We start from the raw sequence: 27,329 nt of genomic DNA on the forward strand, positions 1-27,329 counted from the left end.
CCCATGCAGTTTCTGCATTTTTGGCTGCACAGAATGGCGTAATTTTGCATAACTTCATCAAATAAAATAACAGAGTTATTTTACCTAGGTTACCTAGGGATCTGGTGGAATTTCCATCCTTAGAGGTTTTTAAGGCTCAGATTGACAAAGCCCTGGTTGGGATGATTTAGTTGGGGTTGGTCCTGCTTTGAGCAGGGGGTTGGAGTAGATGACCTCCTGAGGTCTCTTCCAACCCTAATCTTCTATGATTCTATAACAGACAACTCTTAGGGTATGTTTTCACTACCCATCGGATAGGCAGGCAGCAATCGATTCAGCGGGGATAGATTTATTGTGTCTAGTCTAGACGCGATAAATCGACTCCTGAGCGCTCTCCCATCGACTCCTGTACTCCAGTGCCATGAGAGGCACAGGCAGAGTTGACGGGGGAGCGGCAGCAGTTGATCACCGCGGTGAAGACATCACGGTAAGTCGATCTAAGTATGTCGACTTCAGCTACGTTATTCACATAGCTGAAGTTGCATAACTTAGCTCGTTCTTCCCCCTGCCCCCACCAGTGTAGACCAAGGCTTATTTAAAAATAAATAAATAAAGGGATATACTGGTAAAAAAGTGTAGGCTTGTTTTATGCAAAGCAAGTGACAAGCACCCAGAAGGTTAAACAAACTTATCAGTAGCTTTCTCTCCAATCCTGTGGTTTAGAAGTTCCAGCAATTGACTTTTTAAAAAATACAATAAAACTGAAAGCACATGAACAGTGAAATAATCATGGAAGATTTTTTCTCGCTTTGCAAACTTCAGTGAGCTGGTGTGATGAAGTGTCTGAATGAGTTCAGTCTCTTCAAGTTCACTGTATCCTGTTGAATATACAGATAATGGGTGGAAAGCACAAAGTACCCTCAAGAAATATAAGCTTTATTTTTTAAAATGTGTTATTAGACATGCTCTGGAAAATGATAGACAGCCCTTTGTTTTATAGATGTCTAGGACACAGGAGGGAAGCAATGGCTACCGACCTGGGTTTGCTGCATTTTTAGGGACGATTGTGGCATTTTAGTGTCAGACTTCAGTGGGAATTCTGGCTCAGTCAGCTAGTATAAGGGCTTTCAGGGACTTCACACTGAATCAGCAGCTCTGTCATTCTTTCAGTGGACATAACGTGCACTCATCCAAAGCCCAGCCAGCTCTGTTTGTTGGTATAGCTTGGAAATCTTCCATGTGATGTGGTTTGGTGTCTTTGTGTTGCATGGTTGGCCTATTCTACCTGGCTTTATTAATTTAAAGGGTAATTTTCTAGTAACATAGAGCCTACATAGGGACTCTCTTTCCATTTATTTTTCCTGTTGCTGGTACAGAAGAGAAAAGAAGGTGTGGCCAGGGGATTGGGCTGTTGTAGCTGGATTGTCCCTGCATTGTACCAATATATCTCTGCATTCTTCAGCCACCTGTGACTGTTGCAGCCCAGCATGAGAGCAGCTTAGTATGGTGCATGGGAACCACCTAGTATTTGGTCCATTAATAGATTGAAATGGTAGAAATTTTGATAATAATGCAGGAAAAGCAGAAGTATTCAATAAATATTTCTGTTCTGTATTTGAGGAAAAAACAGTCGATATAGTTATATATGATAATGAAACACTTTTCACTGCAATAGTAACTCGGGAGAATGTTAAAGAGCAGCTACTAAAGTCAAACATTTTTAAAGCAGCAGGTCTGAATAACTTGCATCCAAGAGTTTTAAAAGAGCTGCCTGATGACCTTGCTGAATCATTAATGTTGATTTTCAATGACTCCTGAAACAGTGGAGAGCTTCCAGAAGACTGGAAGAAAAGTAATGTTGTGCCAGTACTTTAAAAAGAGTTAACTGGGAGACCCAGGTAACTATAGGCCTGTCCGCCTGACATCAATCAATCAATCAGCAAGATAAGGGAACAGCTGATGAGGGGCTCAATTAATAAAGAATTAAAGGAGGGTAGTATAATTGTCAGCCAATATGGGTTTATGGTGGAAATGAACATATCTTTTTTTGATGAGATTATAAATGTGCTTGATGAAAGTAAAGTGATGATGCAGTAAACATTTGGAAGATATTTGATTTGGTACCACGAAACATTTTAATTAAAAAAATGAAACGATACAAAATTAATATGACACACATTAATTCAGTGAAGTCTTGTGGCCTCTGTTATACAGGAGGTCAGACTAGAATATCAGAGTGGTCCCTTCTGGATTTATAATCTATGAATGTATGAAACCAGCCTGCACAGAGTTGCAGAAGAATCAGGACAGTGCAAAGGTGACTTTTAATTCACCTTTACATATAACCCCAGTGTGTTCTGTGCAGTTTAGCTGCACCCCAGGATCTGGACCCATATGTTCGTGGCTAAATTATGCTCTGCCCCTGCACTTGTACTCAAGGGGGGCTGAAAGGAGTGTCTCCCTTGGCACTGTGAACTCAGTCACAATCCGAGCAGTCACCTATTTGCAATTGTTACCCAAGGTTAGGTGGGGTTCTGTATTAATCCTCCAGTTGTCTGAAGAGGGAGCAGGGCAATGCCCCACTCTCTACACCAGGTCAGGTAGTGGACCTGGTCTGCTGCAGAGCGGACCACACCTTGCACACTCTTCAATATTGATGCAGTTAGGAGCCATGCCTCCCCTTCTCCTAGGCACATTGCACCACAAGTCTCTGTACCACCTCCAGAGGAGAGGAGCGCCTGTAAGATCCAACAAGACTGACAAATCATTGTCTTTGCCTGCAGAATGCTGCAGGGAAGGTTTGAAAATCCTGTTAAAGATTCCATTACAATTATAAGTGTGGCACTTAAACTCTAGAGTGAGTAACTCTAGACTTTCACTGAGCACTACAGGACCACAAACAAAAGTGGCCAGTTAATTAGAAAACAATGGACCAAAATCACTGGTGACATAAATGGATGCAATGTTGTTTTCATCAGCACTTCCCCATTTACTGCAGGAATTAATTTAACCCAGTATATTTTATTAGGAGCTGATTTATGAACAGTTCCCATTTTGAAAAACAACCTTTCGACAGAACTGTTTAATGTTCCAGTTGTGCCAATGAAATGTCACTCTGTTATCCATCATGAATGTGCACTGCAATCACTCATCTTTCAAATGCTAATGCCTCTTCAGCTACCCTGAGATTTTACTTTGCATCCCATTATTATGCCTTTGGCCCTCTCCCTGTGTAGTTACAGCTGGCTTTGGTTTTAGCTCTAAAGTTTTCCCTTTGTCCCTCTGGTCCTCAAATAACTCTGTCTTTGCTCAACTACTTTGACTTTTTGTGTTCTGCTGAGCCTCTCATATCAGATTACTGTACTATTTCAAGAAGGGGGAGGTGTAGGGAATGAAACTGGTTCCTTGTCTAAAAAGCAGAGGGGTGGAAAATGAGTCAAAGATTTTATCCCAGTTAATGAAATATCAGGTGTTAAAAATATAATATAACCTTACCTAATATCGAAACAATACTTTAATTGGGTCAGAAGAGTGAAATGAAATACAGATGAGATCCCAGTGCTTGAAAGGATTCTGGAATAGTCTCAGCTTATGATTTGTATACATGAACTACTGCCCTTGGTTCAGTTTGATTACAGATCTTAAGCCACTAAAATATGGGACTCTGAATTCTCAGGTGAAAGGTTGTCATGCGGTGGACAAAATGTCTGGAATATTACCGGTTCTGAGAGTTTTTGCCTAGTGGGAACTACTGTTACCAGATGTTTGCTAATTATACAATGTGTAAAAAACCAAATGAATATGGCATGTGGCCGACAACCTTTCTGTAATTAAGTATTTCCAGTTGTTAGATACATATCCATCATATGTATCTAATAAGATATTTTTCAACCTTGAACTAGCATCGAATGAGTAACCAGATCAAACAGGCCTTCATGTACCATGGAAGTGCTCAGATGTCATGGTGATGAGCTTGGTATAAAAACGTAGGTAGAAACACCCATCCTCAACCAGACAGGATGTGGAGCAGATGGCTCTGATGGCAATAGTCTCTTTGTATTGCCAGTAATCACAAGAATGACAGAAAACAAAGGGCCAAATCCTGTCACCCTTACTCTTGTTGAACCATAACTTAGTCCATGAGCAGTCCCACTAGGTCTGCTTAGTGTTGTAAGCTACTGCTCATCATGGGTAAGGATGACTGGGTCTGGCTCTCAATGAATGCTACTGAAATACAGATATTTACCCTGCCTTCCTTTCCTAGTTTTTTGTTTTTGGAAACCTTGGATTTTGCCTCTGGTGTAAAACGAGATTGAGATCTACCCCTGCACCACAAAGTCATATGGAAGAGAACTTACATCTGACAGTAAGAAAATGTATTTAGATGATCAACATTTTCTAAACTGGGTGCCTAAAGGTAATTACGTAAATCCACACGTGGGCACCGAATATGCACAGGCTACTTTGTCAGAAGTGCTGAGCATCCAGCAGCTCCCTTTGAACTCTAGGTGCTTAGCACTTTTCAAAATGAGACCATTTACATTTAAGTCCCCAAGTTTGGTATCCATGTTATATAGTTTTGGTCTATTTATTTGTAACTGTGCAAGCTATGAAATAAAGTTCCCAAGACTGTTACAGAAGTGTCATTAATTGTTGCGTCGACATTCCATATTGCTTAAGGTCTGCTGATGCTCACAGTGAATGGAACCTTAGAACCCAATTAGTCCCATTGATTTCAATGAATTAAAACTGATTTTTGACATGTTTTGAATAGGAGATTAAAGGCTCATTTCAGCCAACCTTGGTCACATATAAAGTGCTATTCAACATGAAAAATGTTGGCATAATCAGTCCCTTAATCTTGCGTACAGACCATGCTTTAGAAAGGTTAATTATTGCAACATTGTATTGATGTGAGTGAAGAGGGCTGAATAAAAAAAGAGGAAGGGACAGCTTTTCCGTAGTGTTTTGTATTAACCTGTTATAGTAATGTGGAGCTAATACAGTTGAGAGAGATTGGTATTGAATGTTGTTCCTCTTTGCACATTATCAACAGAATCATTTACTACCTTCCACTCACTTATGTCTGTGCCACCCCACTGAAGACTGTAAGATTGTACAGGAATCACTGAGCAAATAATTTGAAGACAAACGAGTTGCACAGGTGCACAGAGGGTCTAATTTGACCTGTAGAATTCTTATTGTTGCAATGGTGCATGAGAAGGAAAGCATTCATCTTGACTCCCAAATCCCAAGGTGTATGGAAAGCCTGGCCAGGAAAGCATTACAAGTGAACTCAGCACATTTGATATAGAAATTATTAAGAGGCAATTCATGCAGTCAGGCCAGAGTAGAATCACACTTCAAGCTCTGATGAAATCAAACCGGGACAACGTTCCCCATTTCCTTCCCACTCCCGTATGTTTAAGTTTTGCAAATTTTTTTCAAGCCGGTGTGACAAAGTTCCTTCTCTACCTTGCTGGGTCTTGCACTTATTGGCAGATGTACTCACCTTGGAGCTTCATGGCAGCCCTCAGTTTGGCTGTTTTCGTGAACCCACAGTCCAGGTCAACACCTCCTGTGTCTGACCAGGAGTTGAGAGGTTTGGGGGGAACCCGGGCCCGCCCTCTACTCCGGGTTCCAGCCCAGGGCCCTGTGGAATGCCGCTGTCTACAGTGCCTCCTGGAACAGCTGTGTGACAGCTACAATTCCCTGGGCTGCTTCCCCATGGCCTCCACCCAGCACCTTCTTTATCCTCACCATGGAACCTTCCTCCTGGTGTCTGATAATACTCGTACTCCTCAGTCCTCCAACAGTCCACGTTCTCACTCTCAGCTCCTAACACCTCTTGCTCCCAGCTTCTCACATGCGCACCACAAACTGAAGTGAGCTCCTTTTTAAACCCAGGTGCCCTGATTAGCCTGCCTTAATTGATTCTAGCAGCTTTTTGATTGGCTGCAGATGTTCTAATCAGCCTGTCTGTCTTAATGGTCTCCAGAAGGTTCCGGATTGTTCCGGAACCTTCCCTGTTACCTTACCCAGGAAAAAGGGCCCAACTTAACCTGGAGCTAATATATCTGCCTTCTATTACTATCCTGTAGCCATCTGGCCCGACCCTGTCACACCGGTTAAGCATAAAGTCAGACTCAAGAAGAGGTCCTGACATAAAAGTACTATCTGTTGTTGTAACACTAACTATTGGAATGCATCTATCTAATTGTATGGAATTTCTTACCATGCTTTACTTGGTTTATGGCATTTCTGGGTTGGAATCCTAGAAATAGATTTAAAGGTATAAATGCAAGAAATGTAACACTGGGCCAGATTCTTAGCTCAGCTGTGCAGGTGTAAATCTGGAGTGGCTTGTATTGGCTACAGGGGAGTTACTTTACATTTTTCCTAAATTTTGAATTTGAACTTTACATTGTGTTATTCATCAATTAATGCATTCTGTTTATTTTTTTCTCCAGATTTAGTCTTTAGTAATTGTCTATCCTGCAACATGTCATTACACACAAGCTAGTTTTCACTCTGATTTCTCATCAAGGCTTTTCAAAACTTTTCCATTATTTTTCTTGTTCAGTGCAGAACAGTATTTTTGAAGAGACTGGAAAATAGGCATTGGCATATTAGATTGTAAGCTCTTGAATGAAGACACCATATTTTTGTTATGGGTTTGTACAGTGCCTTGCACAACAGGGCCCTTATCCATGACTGAGGCTACCGTACTACTGCAGTACAAATAATAATATAAATGGAACCCTATTTGCATAATGACATAAAAATGTTGTTTCAGGAAAGCTCTCTCTTTGTCTCTTTTAACATGAGCTCCTAAAACAAAAGCATTTCCTGAAATTCTCTGTCACAGGTCTTCTTTTACTGCTTTTTTATCTGTAATTAATCTGTTGATAGCATTTCCATCTTTGGTCCCTCAAAATAATAAATAAAATAAATAAACAAAAGTAAATGGTCCTGCAAGTTGTGTACAAAGAGCACTCATTTTACAGATGATTAACTCGTGTTATCAAATTATAGCTAAAGCTGCAGAGACCCAAACTACTGACTTAATCTGAGCCAGTTAGTCTGTATGCCCCAGAATGCAATTTGTTTTCGCTGGAAGCACCTTAATTGCAATTAACTTTTAAACTTGCAAATAGTGCTTGTACTTTTAACTGGAAATACATAATATTTAATGGTAATTGACTTGAATAAAATGAATGTGCATTATTTCTGTAGTTGTTTTTCTCAATAATTTTCGGGTACTCAGGGCAAACCTCCCACTTCATCTCTTTATTTTGTGACACATGTAAATTGAGGTATAATGCATGAGACAACAGGCTTTTCATTCAGTTATATGGATAGAAATGTACATGAATGCTACAGTATGCAGCATCTACCTCCTTAAATGTCATTCATTTTCTCATTGGTTTTCTATTCCTGGGAGAATTCTGTGCCACTGCACAATGCAGAACTTTGCAGAAATTAATGTTGTGTGCGCAGAATTTCCTTTTCCCCACACAGAAATGGGATGCAAACATGCTGGCCGCTATTAGGGGCTGCTGGACCCGGCAGAGCCCAGCTCACAAATAGAAGACAAGGCCAGGAAAAGGGGGAGGGAACTGGAGGGTTCCCAGCAGCTGCAGTTCCCAGTGAGCCCTGAAGGAAGGAGGCGGTGGTGCGCAGGAAACTCTGGGCAAACCGGGGACCCAGCATCAGACTGTTTCTCCCTCTGGATCCCTGAGCTCTGGGGTTAGGAGGCATGAGTGTCTGGGCTGGGCGGGGGAGTCCTGCAGCTGAAATCTGGGGGTATAGTTTGTGAGTGTCTGGGTCAGGAGAGGGGCCTGCAGCTGGCCTCTGGAGGGTAGGGGATGTGAGTGTCTGGCCCTCCCAGATGGGATGGGCTTGGGGGGCTGGGGGGCGGAGAAACAGGAACTGGGTTGTCATAGGGGTTTCTTTAACTCTCTCGTCCTGGAGGAATTTTGTGTGTGTCTGTATTGTTACAGAGATACTTGCTGACAGGTATTTTTAAATAAATTACCAACATAATTGAAACTGGCATGTTTATATAATGTTATTTTGACAAGTACAATTTGCAGAATTTTAAAATATTGTGCGCACAATTTTTAATTTTGGGGGGCAGAATTCTTAATTTTTTGGTGCAGAATTCCCCCAGGAGTAGTTTTCTCTTTGAAATTCATTGTAAAGGTGGAAACATTTTAGTATTATTGTATGGAAGCTAATGAAAAAGGCCATATACTTGTAAATCTCAAAATTGGTGGTTTCAAATATAAACTCATTAAAGAAAAATCCTAATTTTTTCAGCTTGTTTCAGGCTCTCCTATTCTTTCCTATATGTTCAGTGAGATTCTTTCAAACTTAATTTCCTCTTTCCTTTTAGAGCATCTCCGTTGGTTTACTGTTAACTCTGTTGTGACCCAAACTTCTAAGAGGAATACGCGTAAAACAAGCAAACCTCTTAGGCCCCAATCCTGCAAACACTCATGCACATGTCTGATTCTGCTCATGTGAGTAGACCCAGTGAGTTTAGTAGCACTACTCACATGAGTAAAATTAAACATGCATGTAAGCGTTTGCTGGATGAGGGCCATTGTTTGGTAAGAGCTGTGCTCAGGTGTAAAACGTGATACAAAAACTCAGCTAATTTCTTAGAATGTTTAGAGGCTTTTTTAATTTTCTCACTGTAAGGCAGATTTTCCAGAGACTAAGTCTTGTAGCTTTTCTCTGAACCCTTTCGTTATGTCAGCATCCTTTTTAAGGTGTGGTCACCAAAACTGAATACAGTATGCAAGCAAGGAGACACCTGAAATGGATCTGCTTTTCAGAGGACAGGAGTCAATATTATCTAAGCAAAACTGTAGACAACCAAAATCAATAGTGATTTTGAAAATTAAAGCCTTTTGTGTTAGTGTATTCATAGTAACAAGCAAATGCCAATTCTACCCTCAGATAGATATGCATGTGTGGCTCCCATTGAAGTCCATTATAAATCCACACAGGCATAATTTGGCCCATTAGTTTCTTGTTAGTAAGGTGCTTAGATTGGTCCTGTTTTTCCATGCCTTGCCATCTCATGGCCACGAATAATTATTAATTTGTTTAAAAGAAGTAATCCTTACTGCAGAGCTTCTAATTTGCTTCTGGGAGAGAACATGGATGTATCTCTGGCTTACCTTTATTTCTACTAATTATTCAATGACAATAAAAGAGATTTGTGACCAGTGACAAAGGAGTTTAGAATGTCAGGCTTTAGTGAGGGATTGCTATCTGTTATATGCTTCTAGAGAAAAGATCTGTCTGAAGACTGTTCTGTACACACTTGACTCTATCTCTCCTGGTCCGGCTAGTACCACCTTTACTCTTTATCTTAATTCAATGTCTTATCTCTAAATGTGTTTTGATAAGGAACTTCTAACTAGCTCAGCAAATACTCTGCTCACCCTAAATCTCATTACAAAATGTCATCTAAAAAACAACAACAGCACAGCACACAATTTAGTCTGTTGTAAACACAATCCAATTGTCTGACAGTAAGCTAAAGAGAAATAGCAGTGCTGTGGGGGCCTTAGAGTAGCATTAAAATATGGAAGAGGTATGAGATGTTCAGGAGATTTAAATGTTTCTTAGACAGTACCTACCAAATATCATTACCTACTTATTTTTTGAAACAGACAATGTAGACATTAATTTAATGATGTGACAAACCATTTTCTGTTCCTCTGGGCTGCCATCGTGCTTGCTCTGATTCAAAACTCAGCTCTTTAGGCTTCCTTCCATTGATTTTTACAGCCGTTGGTGGCCAAACACTGATGTGACTGCACCAGAGCAAGCCCCTAGTGTAGACAGGCTAAACTGTGATGTAGACTAGTGTGGCTCACTCCTGTTTCAAGCAAGGTAAACTGCACCAGTGCAAAGTGTACTTTCTAGCATCTTTGACTGTATATAAGAGGTTACCACTGGTGCAGCTACACCACTGATGACTGTAATCTAATCCCCAGGCTGTACTCACCCACTGAACTTTCCACATAAAATCAAGTTCTTCCAGACTTATTCTTTAGCTGTGTCTTAATACTTTGTAATCTTGAAACCATCGATTACCACAAGCACAGATTGGGAATCATGACCCGTAAGGGGTAGCATATAGGTGTGATGCTGGCAGAGCAGGTGCCAGCTCATGCCAAGGCCCCTCGCCTCACCGAACACTAACAGGCACATATCTGAAATTTAGTTTGCCTTAACTGTATGTTAGTATTGTTAAGGTAAATATTAGAGTTGTAAAAATGTGTTTGGTGTTTAGATCTTATGAATAGCTTGTAGGATGCTGCATGCATTAGTCTTACCCCGTTTTATAAAGCAAGAGCAAATGTCTGCTTTGTATAACTTTGAACAGTGTAACTCACCAAGGAGGAAAGTAGCCTTCTCTAATGCAAATGCTGGCTTCCTACAAAAGATGTTAGGTCCTGCTCAACAAGAAGGCCATTGTATCCAAGTGAGCCATTGTGAGATACCAAAGAATAAATACTTTGTTAATTAATTAATTCCAATTCAGCAGTGTCTCTTTTGAGTCTGTTTTTGAAGTTTTTTTATTGAAGAATTGCCACTTTTAGGTCTGTAATCGGGTGACCAAAGAGATTGAAGTGTTCTCCGACTGGTTTTTGAATGTTATGATTCTTGACATCTGATTTGTGTCCATTTATTCTTTTACGTAGAGACTGTCCAGTTTGGCTAATGTATATGGCAGAGGGGCATTGCTGGCACATGATGGCATATATCACCTATGCATCTACCAATGTGATATATGCCATCATGTGCCAGCAATGCCCCTCTGCCATGTACATTGGCCAAAATGTACAGTCTCTATGTAAAAGAATAAATGGACACAAATTCTTCAGCAAAAAAACTTCAAAAACAGACTCCAATGAGAGACTGCTGAATTGGAATTAATTTGCAAACTGGATACAATTAATTTAGGCTTGAATAAAGACTGGGAGTGGATGGGTCATTACACAAAGTAAAACTATTTCCCCTTGTTTATTCCCCCTCCCTCACTACAAAAGAAATTTTCCCTCTATTGGTATTGACACCTCCTCATAAATTATTGGGAGTGGACCACATCCACCCTAACTGAATTGGCCTTCAACATTGGTTCTCCACTTGTAAGGTAACTCCCTTCTCTTCACGTGCCAATAAATATTTATGCTTGTATCTGTAATATTCACTCTGCATCTGAAGAAGTGGGCTTTTTTACCCACGAAAGCTTGTGCCCGAACAAATCTGTTAGTCTTTAAGGTGCCACTGGACTCCTCATTGTTTTAATTGACCTGGGGTAAGTGACTGGTCCTTTGGGACTTGAAGTAACCTAAATATTTTTGTGATCTTTGGTTTAAAGCAACCACCTATCAGAAAGTCTATCTTGCCTGGGTGGCAAGATAGATCAGAATCCCCAAGGGGACTCTCTGTGGCTTCATGTTAAAAGTGTTATAGTGCCTGAGTAGCTAGTAATTGTTACTTGGTCAGTGAAATCTATGTATGGAACTGAGAACCAGATTGGGGTTTGTGCCCTGCTTCTTAACCGTCTGCCCTGAGGCTGGCACTCATGCTTTTGACCGACTCCAGACAGCATGACATTTGGCATAGTCATGGGAGGATTAACATGCCACAGGTCAGTTGGATTTATAGATCATAGCTCGGCATTGTTAAAAGCTTAAACCTGATATTCAAAGTTTTAAAAGATAAAGATTAGTCACAGTTAGTGAACCACAGTCATATGATGGTCTTGAAACAAACGGCCTTGAAAAGTTAAGTAAGGAGAGGGGACTCTCCCATTAAAAAAAAAAAAAAAGCCCAGATCAGGAGCTGTGATCTTTGCTCATAAATTTTGACCAGGTGTCCAAGGACCCTGCTGCCCCAGATGGCACAGTGACCTCTGCATGGGAAATGACCCATTTGCAGTACCTGACAGCCCAAGAAGAATGAGCACCAGGGAATGATGGTGGAACTGTGGATCAGGGAGACTGAGGCAACCCAAACAGCAGTCAGTTCCAACAAGAAGGCACAGGAAAGAGTCCACCAAAGATGAATGGCCAGGTTGAGGAGAGAGCCACTCCAAACAACATGATAAAAGGTTTGGGGGGATTATGCTCACTCTCCCATCTTTGTGGCTGCCTAGCTGGAGGGAACCCAAAACAGAGAGAGGAAGAGTCCTAGAGTGTATGTGTGTATAGGGGAGTGTCAGTACTTTGAAGGAATATACCTGGAGTAAAGATCGGGACTTAATATGTCCCCCCCATACCCCACCACAAACCATAAATATTTGTCAGTGATTCACACAATGATGATTTCCGAAAAACGCACTTCAACTGAATTGTGCTGCTGTGATATTTGTAAAAGATACCCAGAAATATAGACACAATTCAAAACCATTCAGCAGTGACTAACTCTGCTCCCATTTAAGTCAATGGATATTTTACTGTTGACCTCAGTGGAATCAAAGATAGGCCAACAGTGCTTTACCAAATGTCATTGGAAAATTAGAGCTATAAATTAGATCAGTACAGTCACACAGGAAATTCTAATAACCCCACAATATACAATATCTTCCCCTCACTGACCTGGTCACACACAGCGTTCATAAAATTGACACATCTCAGTATTCATTACATTGTCACATTTCAGCTCACGTCACCCATTCATTATTTTCAAATTAAAAATTAAGAAGGGTTTGGCCATTACGGATTCCATATTATATGTCTAACATCCTCCTATATGAAACACTGCTGCTTGAATCAATGCATCAAGGGACAGTACAACTGGCATTGTTTCCTTTAATCTCTAGCTTAAGAAAATAGAAGTCACATGTGTCTAAAGAGTATTACTGCAGTTGGAATGGTGTTAGCAGTATAGTCTTGAATATTTTAAAATGAAACTTCTTTGTAACAGCCAGGAAAATACACTGGAGAAAATGGGAACAAGGAAAATTATCTACACGGCTTCTAAATACAAAGGAAAGATAAACAAAATGTAGAACTTTAAATAGTGTGTAGTCAACTATTATGTATGCAGGATTTGTATAGTTTAAAAGAAGATTCTGGCATAGAGGAGTGTTTTAGAAAAAACAAAAACTAGTATGTGTGTATTTCGTAATAAAAGGGACAATGTTGACTATAAAATTTGGTGTAATGCACAGCCGGGTGTTTAAAAATATACATTACTTAATGTGAGCTCTACATGTGTATATTTTTATTATTGAAAGTTTGACCACTTATTTAATGTGCCTAATCTGGATTTAGAGATAAACTACAAGCATCCAACACTGAAAATCTTTTTTTTTTTTATTTGTGTAATTTTGTTCTGTTTTGAATTTTAAAATAAAAAAAAGGGTTGAAAGTAGAGCTGGGGAAATAGTGCAAAAAATTTCAGACTATCCATTCAGATTTTTAAACACGTTTGCTTTGACTATGTTAATGCCCCCTTTGTCTTCAGCTTCTGCAAATATTCTATCAAGTGAATTCATGGGAAAGAATACTGGTTAAAATGGTGAACCTGAAGTCATATTTTAGGAAAATTAATTTTGAATTCATAAATGGAAATATGTGTACCTGAAACCTGATTCAATGAATTGTGCTGTTCCGATCAAGGAACACAGCAATGAACTGAGCTTGAATTTTGAAACTGAAATATTCATAATGAATTCTTGCAAAGGATTAAAAGCTCAACACTTACTCGCAGAAGTTATTCAGTCAGTAATTTTGAATACAATTTAGGAAAGTTTCAGTCTGTTCATGAACAATTCAAAGATTTATAATATATTTCTGTGTTCTGTGAAGAGAACCAGCACAAGGCTGTAAACCACTTAAGTCCCAGTTTCACACACAAGCATTTCGGAACTCTACAAACTGTTACTATGGAGGATGATTATAATAAATTCTTACCTAGCTGGGAGCCGCATTCTGTAAAGAGTACACTACTTGTACCCTAGTAGAAAACCATAGTTTTGTAGCAAAAACCTTTACTGTCAGTCCAAAATAGCATATAATTAACATTTTAGATAAAGAATTGTATAGAAAACATTAAAACTGGGCAACAAAGTTTAACCTTGTTGGTATTTTCCCCACCCTTGGATGAAAAAAATTAAAATATGATCTTTGAGATACGTTTTTAGATTTATGCAAGCATTTTTTAAACATCAGGGTAAATTCTCAGTTTCATTACATCATCCTAAACCATAGTAATACCATTGACTTATAAGACCCTAGACAGCTAGATTTCAATTGAGTTTATCTGGCACAACTGAAGTCAGAATTTGGTACACTGCATTGTCATGTGTACAAGTTATTGTACTACAGAAACTTGAAAGACAACTGAGAAATTATGCGTTGCAGTAGTTTTGAGTCAGGATTGATGAAACTTGACATATGCACGTAGACACAGAAGGGTGATCAAACTGAATTAAACATAACCATTAACAAATAAAACCACAGACAGCAAATACAGCAATTAACAAAAAACTTTCTGTAATATTCAATGTTATTATTGTCATTTGGTTTTGGTTTTGTAAATAATTTCTTTATTAATTTGGAAGGTAATACTTCGTCTTCTGAATGTAGAACTCCCATTTAAGTCAATAGGAATTTCACATTCAGGTATTTTGACATCTCCATGTATAACACTGGTGAATGTTAATTTAGTTTGGCCTCTTTCCTTAAGTTTTGCTAAATTTATAAATAGAAATTAAGGAAGATAACTTTCCTCCTACTATTCAGAGCTGTGGAAAGAATTGAGGTATCTTGGCTGTAGACTAAAGCCAAGTGCAATTAAAAAAAAATACTTTATAGCTGGGCTACCAGCATGCACTAGATTTCTAGAGCCATATGAATTCCCATATGAATTCTTGATCCTTTTGGAGACAGATTAATAATGAGTCATGAGAAAAATGTTGCGGAAGACTACCAATTATTTTATTAATTACCAATAGGAGGAGATTACAAGCACTGAATATTTTAATTGAATACTTTATACTTTACCATTCACTTTTTACAAAATATTTAAGAGAAAAGTTTGTAGAATTGTATGTGGATCTCAATACAAGCTAAATATTCATTTATTTCAGTGTTTTGAGATTGCAAAAGTATCACAACTTAATATAACGCACAATTTAAATTAAAGCTTTGGAAATTTCTTTGTAACTTCAAAATGCACTATAAAGTCATACATCATTAATTTCAATATGTAACTTTTTATTGCAGAAACAGTTATTACGGTTTATTAACCACATGTTTGTATTTTCTGTTGTTCAGAGTGTAAAATCAAGGCATATAATTGACTTAGCAGGTTATAATAGAATTATGACAAATATCTTTTTCTTTTTAAAAAAGAATTATTTCTGTATAGATCTTCTGTCTAAATCTGTGTAAAGAAAGTAAAATCCCAAACTCAAGGTCCATTCGTTTTCACCTGTCTGCTTAATATGAAGATGAGATGTCTGGCTTTTCTGTAATCATATTAAAATGAAGGTGTTTGTCCTTGGTCTGTCAGAATAATTCAGTTTTGTATTAGGGCTATTTTTTAGCTCATTACAAAGAATGCTCTCTGCATTATACATGCCTTAAACATTACTTCAGTTTGTATCTTCATCTTTAACCCATTTCATTTTAAATGTCTCCTTTGAACTCCATCGCAAATATACACACAAACTACTTTTTATTAGATCAGTATAGAAGTGTCTGTACCTCAGGACTCATGTAATGTATTCATTTCTATGAAATAGCTATTACTATTAATATAATTGGGGAATATTTGTCCCTCAGAGTCAGATATGATGGCACCACACTTCTGTCATTCACTTGGCTTCAGGCAGCACACATTACACTGTTTGCTTAATACAGGAGTGCAAAACTGAGAGGCAGCACAGAACAATAAGGCCTGGCAGAACTGGACCCATCCATGGGCAGTGTAATCATCACCCTGGTCTAGAAGCAGGGGTAGTGTTATATACAGTATATTTTGAGAGTAGAGGAGGAAGTAACATCTATGATCCCTGTGGGTTGCTGGCCCCATGGATCAGTGGTTTGCTGTGGGTTCATTTCTGCTAAAATAATGATAACCAGAGAAGCGGATGGGTCAGGCACTTGGTAATAAGCATGAAGCTTTCCGCCTCCAGGTCACTGGTAGAGTTGATTGGGAATTTTCAACTAATTGGTTTTGCTGGAAAATACTAATTTGTTGAAACTGAAACTTTTTATAGGAATATATTTGTTTTGACTAAACTTTCATTGGGAACGGTTTCTTGGGTCCAGAATAGAATTTTTGGACCATAAAAGACTGACTTTATATTCCAGTGTTTAGAGCACTAACCTGGGATGTGGGAAACCTAGGTTCAATTCCTTGGTCTGAATCAGGCAGAGCAGAGATTTGTCCTTGGGTCTTCTACTTCTTAGGGGAGTGGCCTGAGCACTGGCCTATTGACTATTCTGAGGTGGGAGTGGGCTCTCTCTCTCTTTTTTCACAAAAAATGTTGACAGTTTTCAGTTTCATCCTAACATGGAATGGAAAATAACTTGAAATCTCAAAAATATTTTGTGAGATGGGAAAAGTGTTTCCTGCCCAGCCCAAGTCACCAGTTCAAATCCAGCCCAAGTCAAAAGAAATGTCTATCTGACATCACTTTAGAAGCCTATTTGAACTTAGTTGTTGGTCTTATTCCAGTTCTTGATGGACAATTGTCAACACTACAAAATCCTACCTCTCCTTTTGTCTCCCTCACTTATCTCAGCAGCAGACAGGACAAAGAAATAATGAGCATGGAGACTGAATGATCCCTGCACATGCAGAGGCGATAATGTCAGGTTAGACTTAAGGTACATTAGCAGGGCAGTATGTAAAAGGTAAAACTGCTGAGGCATTTGATGTATGTGTTCTTATGGCTGACAGAGAAATTCAGTCTCCACTGCTGTCTATCTGGCATCTTTACTAAACACTAAATTTGTTTACCAAAATTAATATACAGATTGAGACTTCTGTGGTCTCTCCTTTAATGGTACCTGATTTGCTTACAGTTAATGAGCCAAGTTCTGGAGCAATTTACTATGCATTCATGACATCACTATGTAAAATGCAAGTGCTTTAAATGATGCACAGTTAATTTTCTTATGCAGTATACTCTCTTTAGAAAGGGGATATACACATGTAAAATGCAAAATATATTAAACACCAGAATGGCACATAAATTCTTTTTGTTGTTGTTGTTGCTTTGATTTTCTGTTCACAAACTCTGCTTAATGGAAATATTTCCACTGGAACTACTGATCTTGGAGAAATATGGCCAAAGGAGAGAGATTTTCATAAGGAGATGGTTCTCTGTTCATTGAACTCCTCATTAAGCTATCTCCTGTTTTACAATAACATAAAATCTTCAACAACAAAAAACGAGTACTTGTGGCACCTTAGAGACTAAGGTGCCACAAGTACTCCTTTTCTTTTTGCGAATACAGACTAACATGGCTGCTACTCTGAAACTTGTCATAAAATCTTCAGTGACTACAGTTGGGCATCCCTCTAGTCTATAGAATAATTTCACATATAAGAGAACCTGCTTCATTCAACCTTTATCCATGTATGAGGGTCATCTATGCATAATTCATTTGCTATAAAGAAGACTGTGCTTATTTTATTTTTTTTAAATGAAGCATTCCATTTATTATCCATAGATTTTGGAAGTGGTAGGGGTCATGACTCACATTAAAGTTGCTCGAAGTCATGCAGCTAAAACCTCAGGCCCTGCTTTGAAAATGTAGAGTAGGTGTTATCTTGGCACTAATGCTCAGATAAGGGTAAACAAATCTAATCTCTCAGGGCATAAACTGAACACCAATAGAGCACAGAAATATATTTTCTTATCCGTGAGCCATGTATCTCATCGCACACTTTGGCTAGGTGCATTCTTTAGAGGGTGTCTGATTTATTCTGGTACCGCAGTTATTGATTGCCATTGCAGGCAAAATACTAGACTTGATGGACTAATGAAAAAGTGTTGTGGTTCCTATGCTCCTAATACTAACACTCCATTCAGTCTTCTGTTTTTCTTGAAAAATAGAATAGCAAATAAGTGGTTTGTTAGTAGCTGATCTTCTTTTGTTTAAATGTAAATTTATAGCCAAGATTTATATGGTTAATATTTAACAAAAGGGTATTAACATTCCCTTTCATTCATCTCATCTACCTCAAAGTTATTATTATAACAAGGGGGGATTTCTTACATCATTCTGCAACTCCCTGTTATTTCTAGGTTTTTTTAAAGCATTTGTAGTATTTACTTTATATCCAAACCTGCACTCTAACACTATATTCCTGTACCATAAACTGACTAACAACAACCCCTCTGGTAACATAAGTGCAATTGCATTACTTGTTACTCAAAAGATTTAACTAGTGAGTAATCAAGTGGACTGAAACTGGAACCTTATATTACCCTCCCTACCCCTTGAACTTCGTTGGTTTGACTAAAAGGGAACTTGGGTCCTAAAAACCCATTCATAGAATCATAGAATATCAGGGTTGGAAGGGACCTCAGAGGTCATCTAGTCCAACCCCAACTAAACCATCCCAGCCGGGACTTTGTCAAGGCTGACCTTAAAAACTTCCAAGGAAGGAGATTCCACCACCTCCCTAGGTAACCCATTCCAGTGCTTCACCACCCTCCTGGTGTAAAAGTTTTACCTAATATCCAACCTAAACCTCCCGCACTGCAACTTGAGACTTTTACTCCTTGTTCTGTCATCTGCTATCACTGAGAACAGTCTAGATCCATCCTCTTTGGAACCCCCTTTCAGGTAGTTGAAAGCAGCTATCATATCCCCACTCATTCTTCTCTTCTGCAGACTAAACAATCCCAGTTCCCTCAGCCTCTCCTCATAAGTCATGTGTTCCAGTCCCCTGATCATTTTTGTTGTCCTCCGCCAGACTTTTTCCAATTTTTTCACATCCTTCTTGTAGTGTGGGACCCAAAACTGGACACAGTACTCCAGATGAGGCCTCACCAATGTCGAATAGAGGGGAACGATCATGTCCCTTGATCTGCTGGCTATGCCCCTACTTATACATCCCAAAATGCCATTGGCCTTCTTGGCAACAAGGGCACACTGTTGACTCATATCCAGCTTCTCGTCCACTGTAACCCCAGGTTCTTTTCTGCAGAACTGCTGTCTAGCCATTCGGTCCCTAGTCTATAGCAGTGCACGGGATTCTTCCATCCTAAGTGCAGGACTCTGCACTTGTCCTTGTTGAACCTCATCAGATTTCTTTTGGCCCAATCCTCAAATTTGTCTAGGTCCCTCTGTATCCTATCCCTACCCTCCAGCGTATCTACCTCTCCTCCCAGTTTAGTGTCATCTGCAAACTTCCTGAGGGTGCAATCCATGCCATCCTCCAGATCATTAATGAAGATATTGAACAAAACCGGCCCCAGGACCGACCCTTGGGGCACTCCGCTTGAAACTGGCTACCAGCTAGACATGGAGCCATTGTTCACTACCCATTGAGCCCAACAATCTAGCCAGCTTTCTATCCACCTAGTTTCTTTTTTTGCAAAATTGTAACCTGACTATTGAGTTCTTTTCTTTTCTTTCTTTTTGTGTGGAGGGTGGGAATCTTCCCATTACAGAAAAAAGACAAACCTCAAACCTCTTATCCAAAAGACACTTATTACTAGAGCTAGTTGGAAAAGGGGTTTTATTTCTATGGAAAACTTTTTATTTCTGTGGAAAACGTTTTTGGCAAAAAAGCAATCACCAAAATATTTCAGCTTCAAACCAAAATATTTCAATTCTGAAATACTGCCACATTTCCTTATGGGAGATATAATTTAGGTGCATCATGGGAAATTAGGGGGTTGGACTAGATGACCTTCTGGGGTCCCTTCCAATCCTGATATTCTATGATATTCTATGAAAACTGGCTGGCCCTTAGTGGAAAGGCTGGTATCAAGAGGCACCTAAACTCAAATTCCTGTGAGGCAATGCCATGGCATTTCAGAATCAAAATATTTCAGTTTTCTACTGAAATATTTTACTTATCAGCTTTTCAACGAAAAGAGGAATATTTCTGCAGAAGATAGACACTTTTTGCAAAATATTTCAATGTATTGAAAATCTAATTTTCCAATGAAAAAAAGTTTTGACAGAAAATTTTCAACCAGTCCTACTCAATACGCTGAAGATTGGTATTCCAAAAGATACAATTTGCAAAATCAAAACTGAAAGAACAAGGATTGTAAACACAAAACACTGCCATCTTGGCCAGAACTCTAGAACTAACTATCAGGGATCAGCCCTTATACGACTCAGAATCCAGAGTATGAGGCTGATATAACTTATTTTCTTTCAATTATCTGGTTTTCCTACAAAGATGAGAGAGTTATGAAAAAAGTGGTGTTACTTTTGTAGCATGTGTAGAATCAAAGAGATGCAGAAAAGCAGACATACAAAAAGGATGTCAGGTAGTCTTTGTTAAATCATCCCTGTAATGATGTCAGCAGAAATCATTAGCATAATTTTCTTTTCCAAAATCATAGGAAGGCATTCTTGTTTCTGATTACTTCTGTTCCTGAACATAGAGAAATGGTATGGGTATCTCTCATTGTGCTTAGCTCCTCTGGATTCAGAACATGTTCTCTTTCTCAAAATATGTTGAAACCACAACAAATCAATTCCAGATCTATCCAAATTTTAAATTCAGTGAGGTTTGCAAAGGCATATCATTTGAATCTCTAATCTCAGAACAAGTCAAACTACACAATTTCGGGAGCTCACTGATCTTTTCATTGACAGTAGTTTCATCAGGTTCTCATTGGAAGGAGGCCAAGAACAATGATTATAACGAGCAGTCAGGGTTTGCGTGTTGCTCATTTTATCTAGGAAACGGAGATGGATCTGAAGCCTCAAATACTGAGGGATCAGGACTTTTTACATCTCATCTTGAAGTCAGCACCATTCTGTGGCACCCACCTTATTTTTTCTTGGAGGTTTTCCATCCTATTGATCGGGCCTGATCCTGCTTAGCTCCTTATGTAGGATGAGATCACAACTTGAGGAGACATGTTGCTTCTCACTCTGGAAGTGGATGCATTTCAGTGATAAGTGTCTACATAAAGTGTTCCAGAACCTTTCTGGATAAATGTCGCTTATATAAATCAGTATAAATCAAATGGATAAACAAATATGTTTTTTTGAAGTAATTATTAAACTAATTGGCACATGAAATTACAAGCCCAACAACAAAGGTTTTAAATGAATCTGTAAACTCGGTGTTTGTACCCTGTGGCTGGAGAATTGCAAATATAGTACCTATATTTAAGAAAGGAAAAAGAAGGCTTCTGGGAAACTATCAACCTGTTAGTTTGACCGCAATTGTATACAAGGTCTTAGAACAAATTTTGAAAGATAGAGCAGTTAAGGACCTAGAAATAAATGACATTTGGTATAAAATACAATATAATTTTACAAAAGATAGAGCAAGGCAGACCAACCTGATCTCTTTCTGTGAGAGAGAAATGAAGTAGATCTGATCTAACTGGATTTCAGTAAAGCATTTGATACAGTTCCATAGGGCAAATTATTAGTTAAATTGGAAGATGGTGATTAATATGAGAATCAAAAGGTGGGTAAAGAACTGGTTTAAGGGGAAACTGCAATATGTCATATTGAAAGGTGAGGTTATAAATGGAGTTTCTCCAGGATCGGTCTTGGGACCAATCTTATTTAATGTTTTCAGTAATTACCTTGGCACAGAAAGTGGGAGTGTGCTAATAAAATTTGCAGAAGACCCAAACTGGGAGGCATTGCCAATACAGAGGAAAACTGGAATATCGTACAAGAAGATTTGGACAACCTTTAAAACTGGAGTAATAGAAATGGGATGAAATTTAATAGTGCAAAGTCATGCACTTAGAGACTAATAACAAGAATTTTTGCTATTTTCTGGGGACATGCCAAATGGAAGTGACAGAGGAGAAAGAACTGGGTGTATTGGTCAACCACAGGATGACTATGGGCCGCCAATGTGATGCAGCCATGGAAAGGCTAAAACAATACTAAAATGCATTAGGTGAGGTATTTTCAGTAGAGATCGGGAAGTGTTATTACCATTGTACTGGTGAGACCTCTGGTGAGACCTCATGTGGAATACAGTTTGCAGTTCTGGTCTTCCTAGTTTAAGAAAGAAATTCAAGCTGGAACAGGTGCAGAGAAGGGCTACTAGGATGATCAGAGGAATGGAGAACCTACCTTATGGGAGCAGACTTAAGGAGCTTGGCTTGTTTAGCCTAACAAGACAAAGGTTGAGTGGAGTTACAATTGATCTTTAAAAATACATCAGTGGGGTATACATCAGGGAAGGAGAGGGGTTATTTAAGTTAGGGACCAATGTTGGCACAAGAACAAATAGATTTAAATTAGCCATCAATGAGTCTAGGTTTGAAATGAGATGAATGTTTCCTACCATCGGAGGAGTGAAGTTCTGGAACAGTCTCCCAAGGGGAATAATGGGGACAAAAACATAATTCTTTGAAGACTGATAAATGTATGGGATAGGCCCATCCACAACTACTATTAGTAACTATCCTCAATGGCAGGTGATGGGACACCAGATGGAGAGAGTTCTGAGTTACTACAGAGAATTCTTTCCCAGGTGTCGGGCTGGTGGGTCTTGCCCACATGATTAGGGTCTCACTGATTACCGTATTTGGGGTCAAGAAGGAATTCCCCCAAGTCAGATTGGCAAAGCCCCTTTCTCCGCAGCCTGGGGCGTGGGTCACTTGGTGATGTGAACTAGAGTAAATGGTGGATTTTCCATAACTTGAAGTCTTTAAATCAAGATTTGAGGACTTCAGTAACTCAGTCAGAGGTTATGGGCCTATTGCAGCAGTGGATGGGTGAAGTTCTGTGGCCTGCAATGTGCAGGAGGTCAGACTAGAGTCGGGGTAGTCAACAGGTGGACTACAGGCCAAATCCGGACTGCCAGATGCTTTTGAATGGACCACAAAATCTTTTTATTTCCTTATTATTGTCATTATTGTTATTATTTTTGTATTATTTTCTCTGGAATCTGACTATACCTTGACCAAGAAATTTGGATCTTAACAAAAATAATTGATTACCACTGACACTAGATGATCATCACAGTCCCTTCTGGCCTTAAAGTTTAGGAGTCTATGGAGCACCTGATGGAGAACTCTCTGAAATCCACCTCCCTTGTTAGGTCATACTTTGAGAAATCATCACTCAGATAACTGGATCCCAGACAGTTAAATTCTCTGGAGATAATAGCCAATACCTTGATCTATACCCATAAGTGAATAGGTGCTTCAATAGATCATTGAGCCCCATATGACAAATACTTCTTCTGACTCATTATACTCCTATGTTCAGGAACTTCATTCTGCAGCAGTGGAAGCTTCTGAGTCCTCGTTGAGCGTATCCTGAATATATTGCAGTAATCTAGCCATGATCAACATCAGAGAGAAATGTTCATAGCCTTCAGATCAACCACAGGCAAATAACGGTACACATAGGATGTTTGTCACTTGAGACTCCACGATGACTAATGGTTCAAATATGACCCCAAGACAACAAATCTGCCCTAGTTCCTTTCCTGTAAATATTCAAGTGAGGGCATAACCATGAAGTTTGACTCTAGATCCAGCTCTAAAGGCCCCTGTGATTCAAGGAGGAGTCAGATCTTCTGGATGAAAGGCAGCATATAAATATAAGCTATTCATAACTAGAGCTGGTCATAATATTTTCATCAGAACAGGTTTTCATCAGAAAAAGTTGTTTCAACAAAACCAAACTTTTTAAAGAAATTATATTTCAACAACATTTCCGATGGAAGGGAAATATTTCAGAATGACATATCTTTCATTTTGGAAACAAAATTGTTTTGGAAAATTTCAAAGTTGTTTCAAATTTCAAAATTGTGTTTTAAATTTTATGTTATGATTTTTTGGTGTTAATTTTCATATTATTGTCATTATTTATGTTTGTTTTGTAATGAAACAGTTTGATACAAATAGGAGACACATTGATCTAGAAAAGAAGATAACATGTTTCCATCATTATTAACCCTGACTGACAACTGCACTCATCAGTACTAGCAGATGCCCTTTATAATATGAACGATAAAATAAAACTAATAGACTATTTCAACTCTGTTATATGATGACCTCACAAGAAGTGTGCATACTATCCATTATTACTTATGTGCTATTAATGTTAAAAAATAATATAAAATGAAAAAAAATCTAAGCAAAATTTCAAAATGTTATGAAACAAAACTTTTCCAAAATGACAAAAATTTACAGGATGCTTGTTTTGCAAAATATTTTGAAAAATCTTGCTTTCATTCCGATTTGTAACAGAAAAATATTTAAAATGTTGACATTTTCCGTGAATCAGAAATAGTGAGTTTCAATCAGCTCTCTTCATCGTCAGGCCCTGCAGCTTCACTCAAAAGTTTAGTGGGGGACGTGAAATATACCTAATTCAATTTCAGTTGCTGGGAGAAATTTAGGAAGGCAAAATGTAGTTACCCAAAACTGGATTATGTCTTGGATCCTGGAGAAACTATATGGGAAAGAGTATTAAAAATAAACCTGCTATATAGCAGATTTGCTTATAGAGCCATGGAAGCGGATTCTCCTCCCCACTTATAACAATGTATTGTACACAATATTATTTGGATGACACATTAACAACCCTCTATAGGCTGCAGATTAGACACAAGGCAGCCTCTTCACCTTTATTTCTCTTTTTCTATGCATGAAAGTCTTTTATCAGTGAAGGAAATCAATAAAGAGGAAATGGTAAAAAGAAATAAAAGAGTTATTAAATGTCTGTTATAAATGGTACACTGCCTAATACTTTTCCACTTACACCATATCCATGCACGGTGAGGAGCAATAAACAGTATTAAAGTAATGTAAAAATCTTGGCAGTAGAAATAGATTTATTTTTAAAGACCCTCCTGTCGTAGATTAAGAAATGAAAATAAGGCACTGTCAGCATTGTAAAAAGAAATAAAGTGTAAATCACATTAGTAGCAAAATTAAATAACTTCCCTCTCCATGCAACTAAAATGTTGTGTTATGTTGACAGATCTGGGAAATTTTAGTGGCCGGACAAGAAGCGCAGTCTCAGTACGTGAAGGTCAAGGGGTTGTTCTGATGTGCTCTCCTCCACTTCATTCACCAGGTACAGTAGGCTTCATTTTGTATTGATACTGCTCTGTTTTAGTGTCTGCTCATTATTTTCGAACATGTTTGACTAAAACTTGAAAGGTGAAATATGCACAGTTCTGCTGACAGTTCTTGGAGTACCAAAGGAGTAAATAAAGATCATATACTGTAAATGCCATTGAGTAGGCAGGGTTTCTGGGATAAGATTGTCCTATTCCCACTATTCCTGTTGACTGTAACAGCAATAGTCTTCATAACACCAGTGAGTAATATGCTGCCTTTGGGTCACAGAAGGTCATTTCTTTTAGGGTTTAGAAGCCTTCAAAAATTTCTTCCAAATGTCAGTGCTGAGATACAGTTGTTGAATACAAATTGACTTTTGTTTTGACTAGTACAGCCATGATTTTGGTTGCATTCCCTTGCTGCATAGCTTTGTTTCCAGCACAACAGCATCATTGCTAGAAGTCAGAAATAATCATAAATCCCAAGAAACGGATCCATCTGACACTTTCCAAAAAAAAGCTTAGAAAAATGCCAACGTGGTTACGTTTTTCCTTCTCAAACTCATTCTCCTGCAGAGAGTGTGCGATTGGGTAAATAATTTTTATAGAAAGTCTGACACTGTATATTCAGTACAGTACACACTGTATATTCAGGGGTAATTCCTGGAGAATGGCACAGGTGTTAAGAGTTACTCCTGAGGGCATCTGCGCCAAAAAAATAAAAATTCTGTGCACAATATTTTAAAATTCTGCAAGTCGTATTTATCAATAAATGCAGAGGTTCCAGCATGGCAGTGGGGAGGACAGGCCACTGGCTGTATGAAGATGGGAAATCACCCTGCAGCCACTCCTCCCTCCACCCTCAGGACACAGACTCAGTGGTAAGGCTGCATCTGACCCTGACAGAGCACAAGTCCTGGGCCTGCCCCAGAAACACCCTGGGGCCTGCGCCTCTGCACCAGGTGCACCAGGTGTTGGGCAGGCAGTCTCAAGCAGGCAGGATCCAAGTGTGGAAGGACTCAGTGTGGGGGGATCCAGGTGTGGGGTGAGATTCTGTGTGGGACAATCTGGGTGCAGGCAGCTCAGTGGGGGGTCTATGTGTGAGGGGATCTGGATGCACAGAGTCTCGTGGGGGCACTTTCCAAGTGCAGGAGTAATGGGACTCTGCAGGGGCTACTAGATGAAAGTGGTTGGGGCTCAGCGGAGGGGTCTGGGTTTGGGGGTCTCTGCAGGGGGATCTAGGTGCTGGGGGAGTGGGGCTTGGTGGGGATCTGGATGCAGCTAGTTTAGTGTCAGTGTCAGTGGCATGGGCATCTGGATGTGCAGGCTCAGGGTGGTGCAGGAGGGTGGAACTCATCAGGGTGGGTGTTTGAGTGCAGGGAGCTCAGTGGGGGCGTGGTATGGCTGCAGGTGTGGGAGTCCGGAGGCAGGGGGTCTAGGTGCAGGGGGGCTCCAGATGCCAGGGTTGAGGTTCAGTGCAGTGGGGTTCGAATATGAAGGGCGAGGGGGGTTCTGAATGTACAGGGTGAGGCTTAGCCAGGGTGTCTGGGTATGGGAGGTCCAGATGCACGGGGGTTGGGTGGATGGGGAGCAGCTACCCAAACAGTGACCCCACTGCCCTCAGCTGCGGAGCGATGGGGGCAGGAAGCAGGGCAGAAAGCTGAGCTTCCTGCAGCTGGGGGAGGCTTCTGGGGGTGGGCCGACACAGCTCCAGCCACTCCTTGAAGGAGAAGGGGAAGTTCCATCCTCTCCTGCCTCCAGCCCAGCTGGGACTAGCAGCTGATCCCGGCTCAGGGTAGGAGACAAAGGTCTGAGGTGGAATGTCAAATCTAATCACTCCCCACATCCTCTTAAGCAATGCCTCCAACAAAAAGGTCCTACTTCTCCATCCTTAAGTTAGTGGGACTGCTCGCTTGAGTAACTGCTCACCAGCATGAATAAGGATTGCACTTGGGTCCTTTAAAGCCAGTGACGGTATTGTAGTGGCAGGGCACAAATGACTGTGAAGAACAGGGATGAAAGAAATACTGGTTTATGAATGTAACTTGTTTTCACATATGAGAAAAAGTAAGTGTGATTAAATAACACACAGGTTACTAGTTCCT

General features: G+C 39.5%; 1 protein-coding gene across 2 annotated transcripts in view; it reads left to right on the top strand.

The window, feature by feature from the left end:
- Positions 1-27,329, top strand: part of CNTN5 (contactin 5) — a 970,129-nt gene that overhangs the window by 666,936 nt on the left and 275,864 nt on the right. For both annotated transcript variants that reach the window (XM_043529333.1, XM_037889811.2), the window contains one exon: positions 25,143-25,238. In XM_043529333.1, coding sequence (XP_043385268.1) covers positions 25,143-25,238 — 96 coding nt within the window. The remainder of the gene's footprint in view (positions 1-25,142; positions 25,239-27,329) is intronic.

Source organism: Chelonia mydas, chromosome 1 (genome assembly GCF_015237465.2).
Source record: "Chelonia mydas isolate rCheMyd1 chromosome 1, rCheMyd1.pri.v2, whole genome shotgun sequence".
NCBI classification, from domain to species: Eukaryota; Metazoa; Chordata; order Testudines; family Cheloniidae; genus Chelonia; species Chelonia mydas.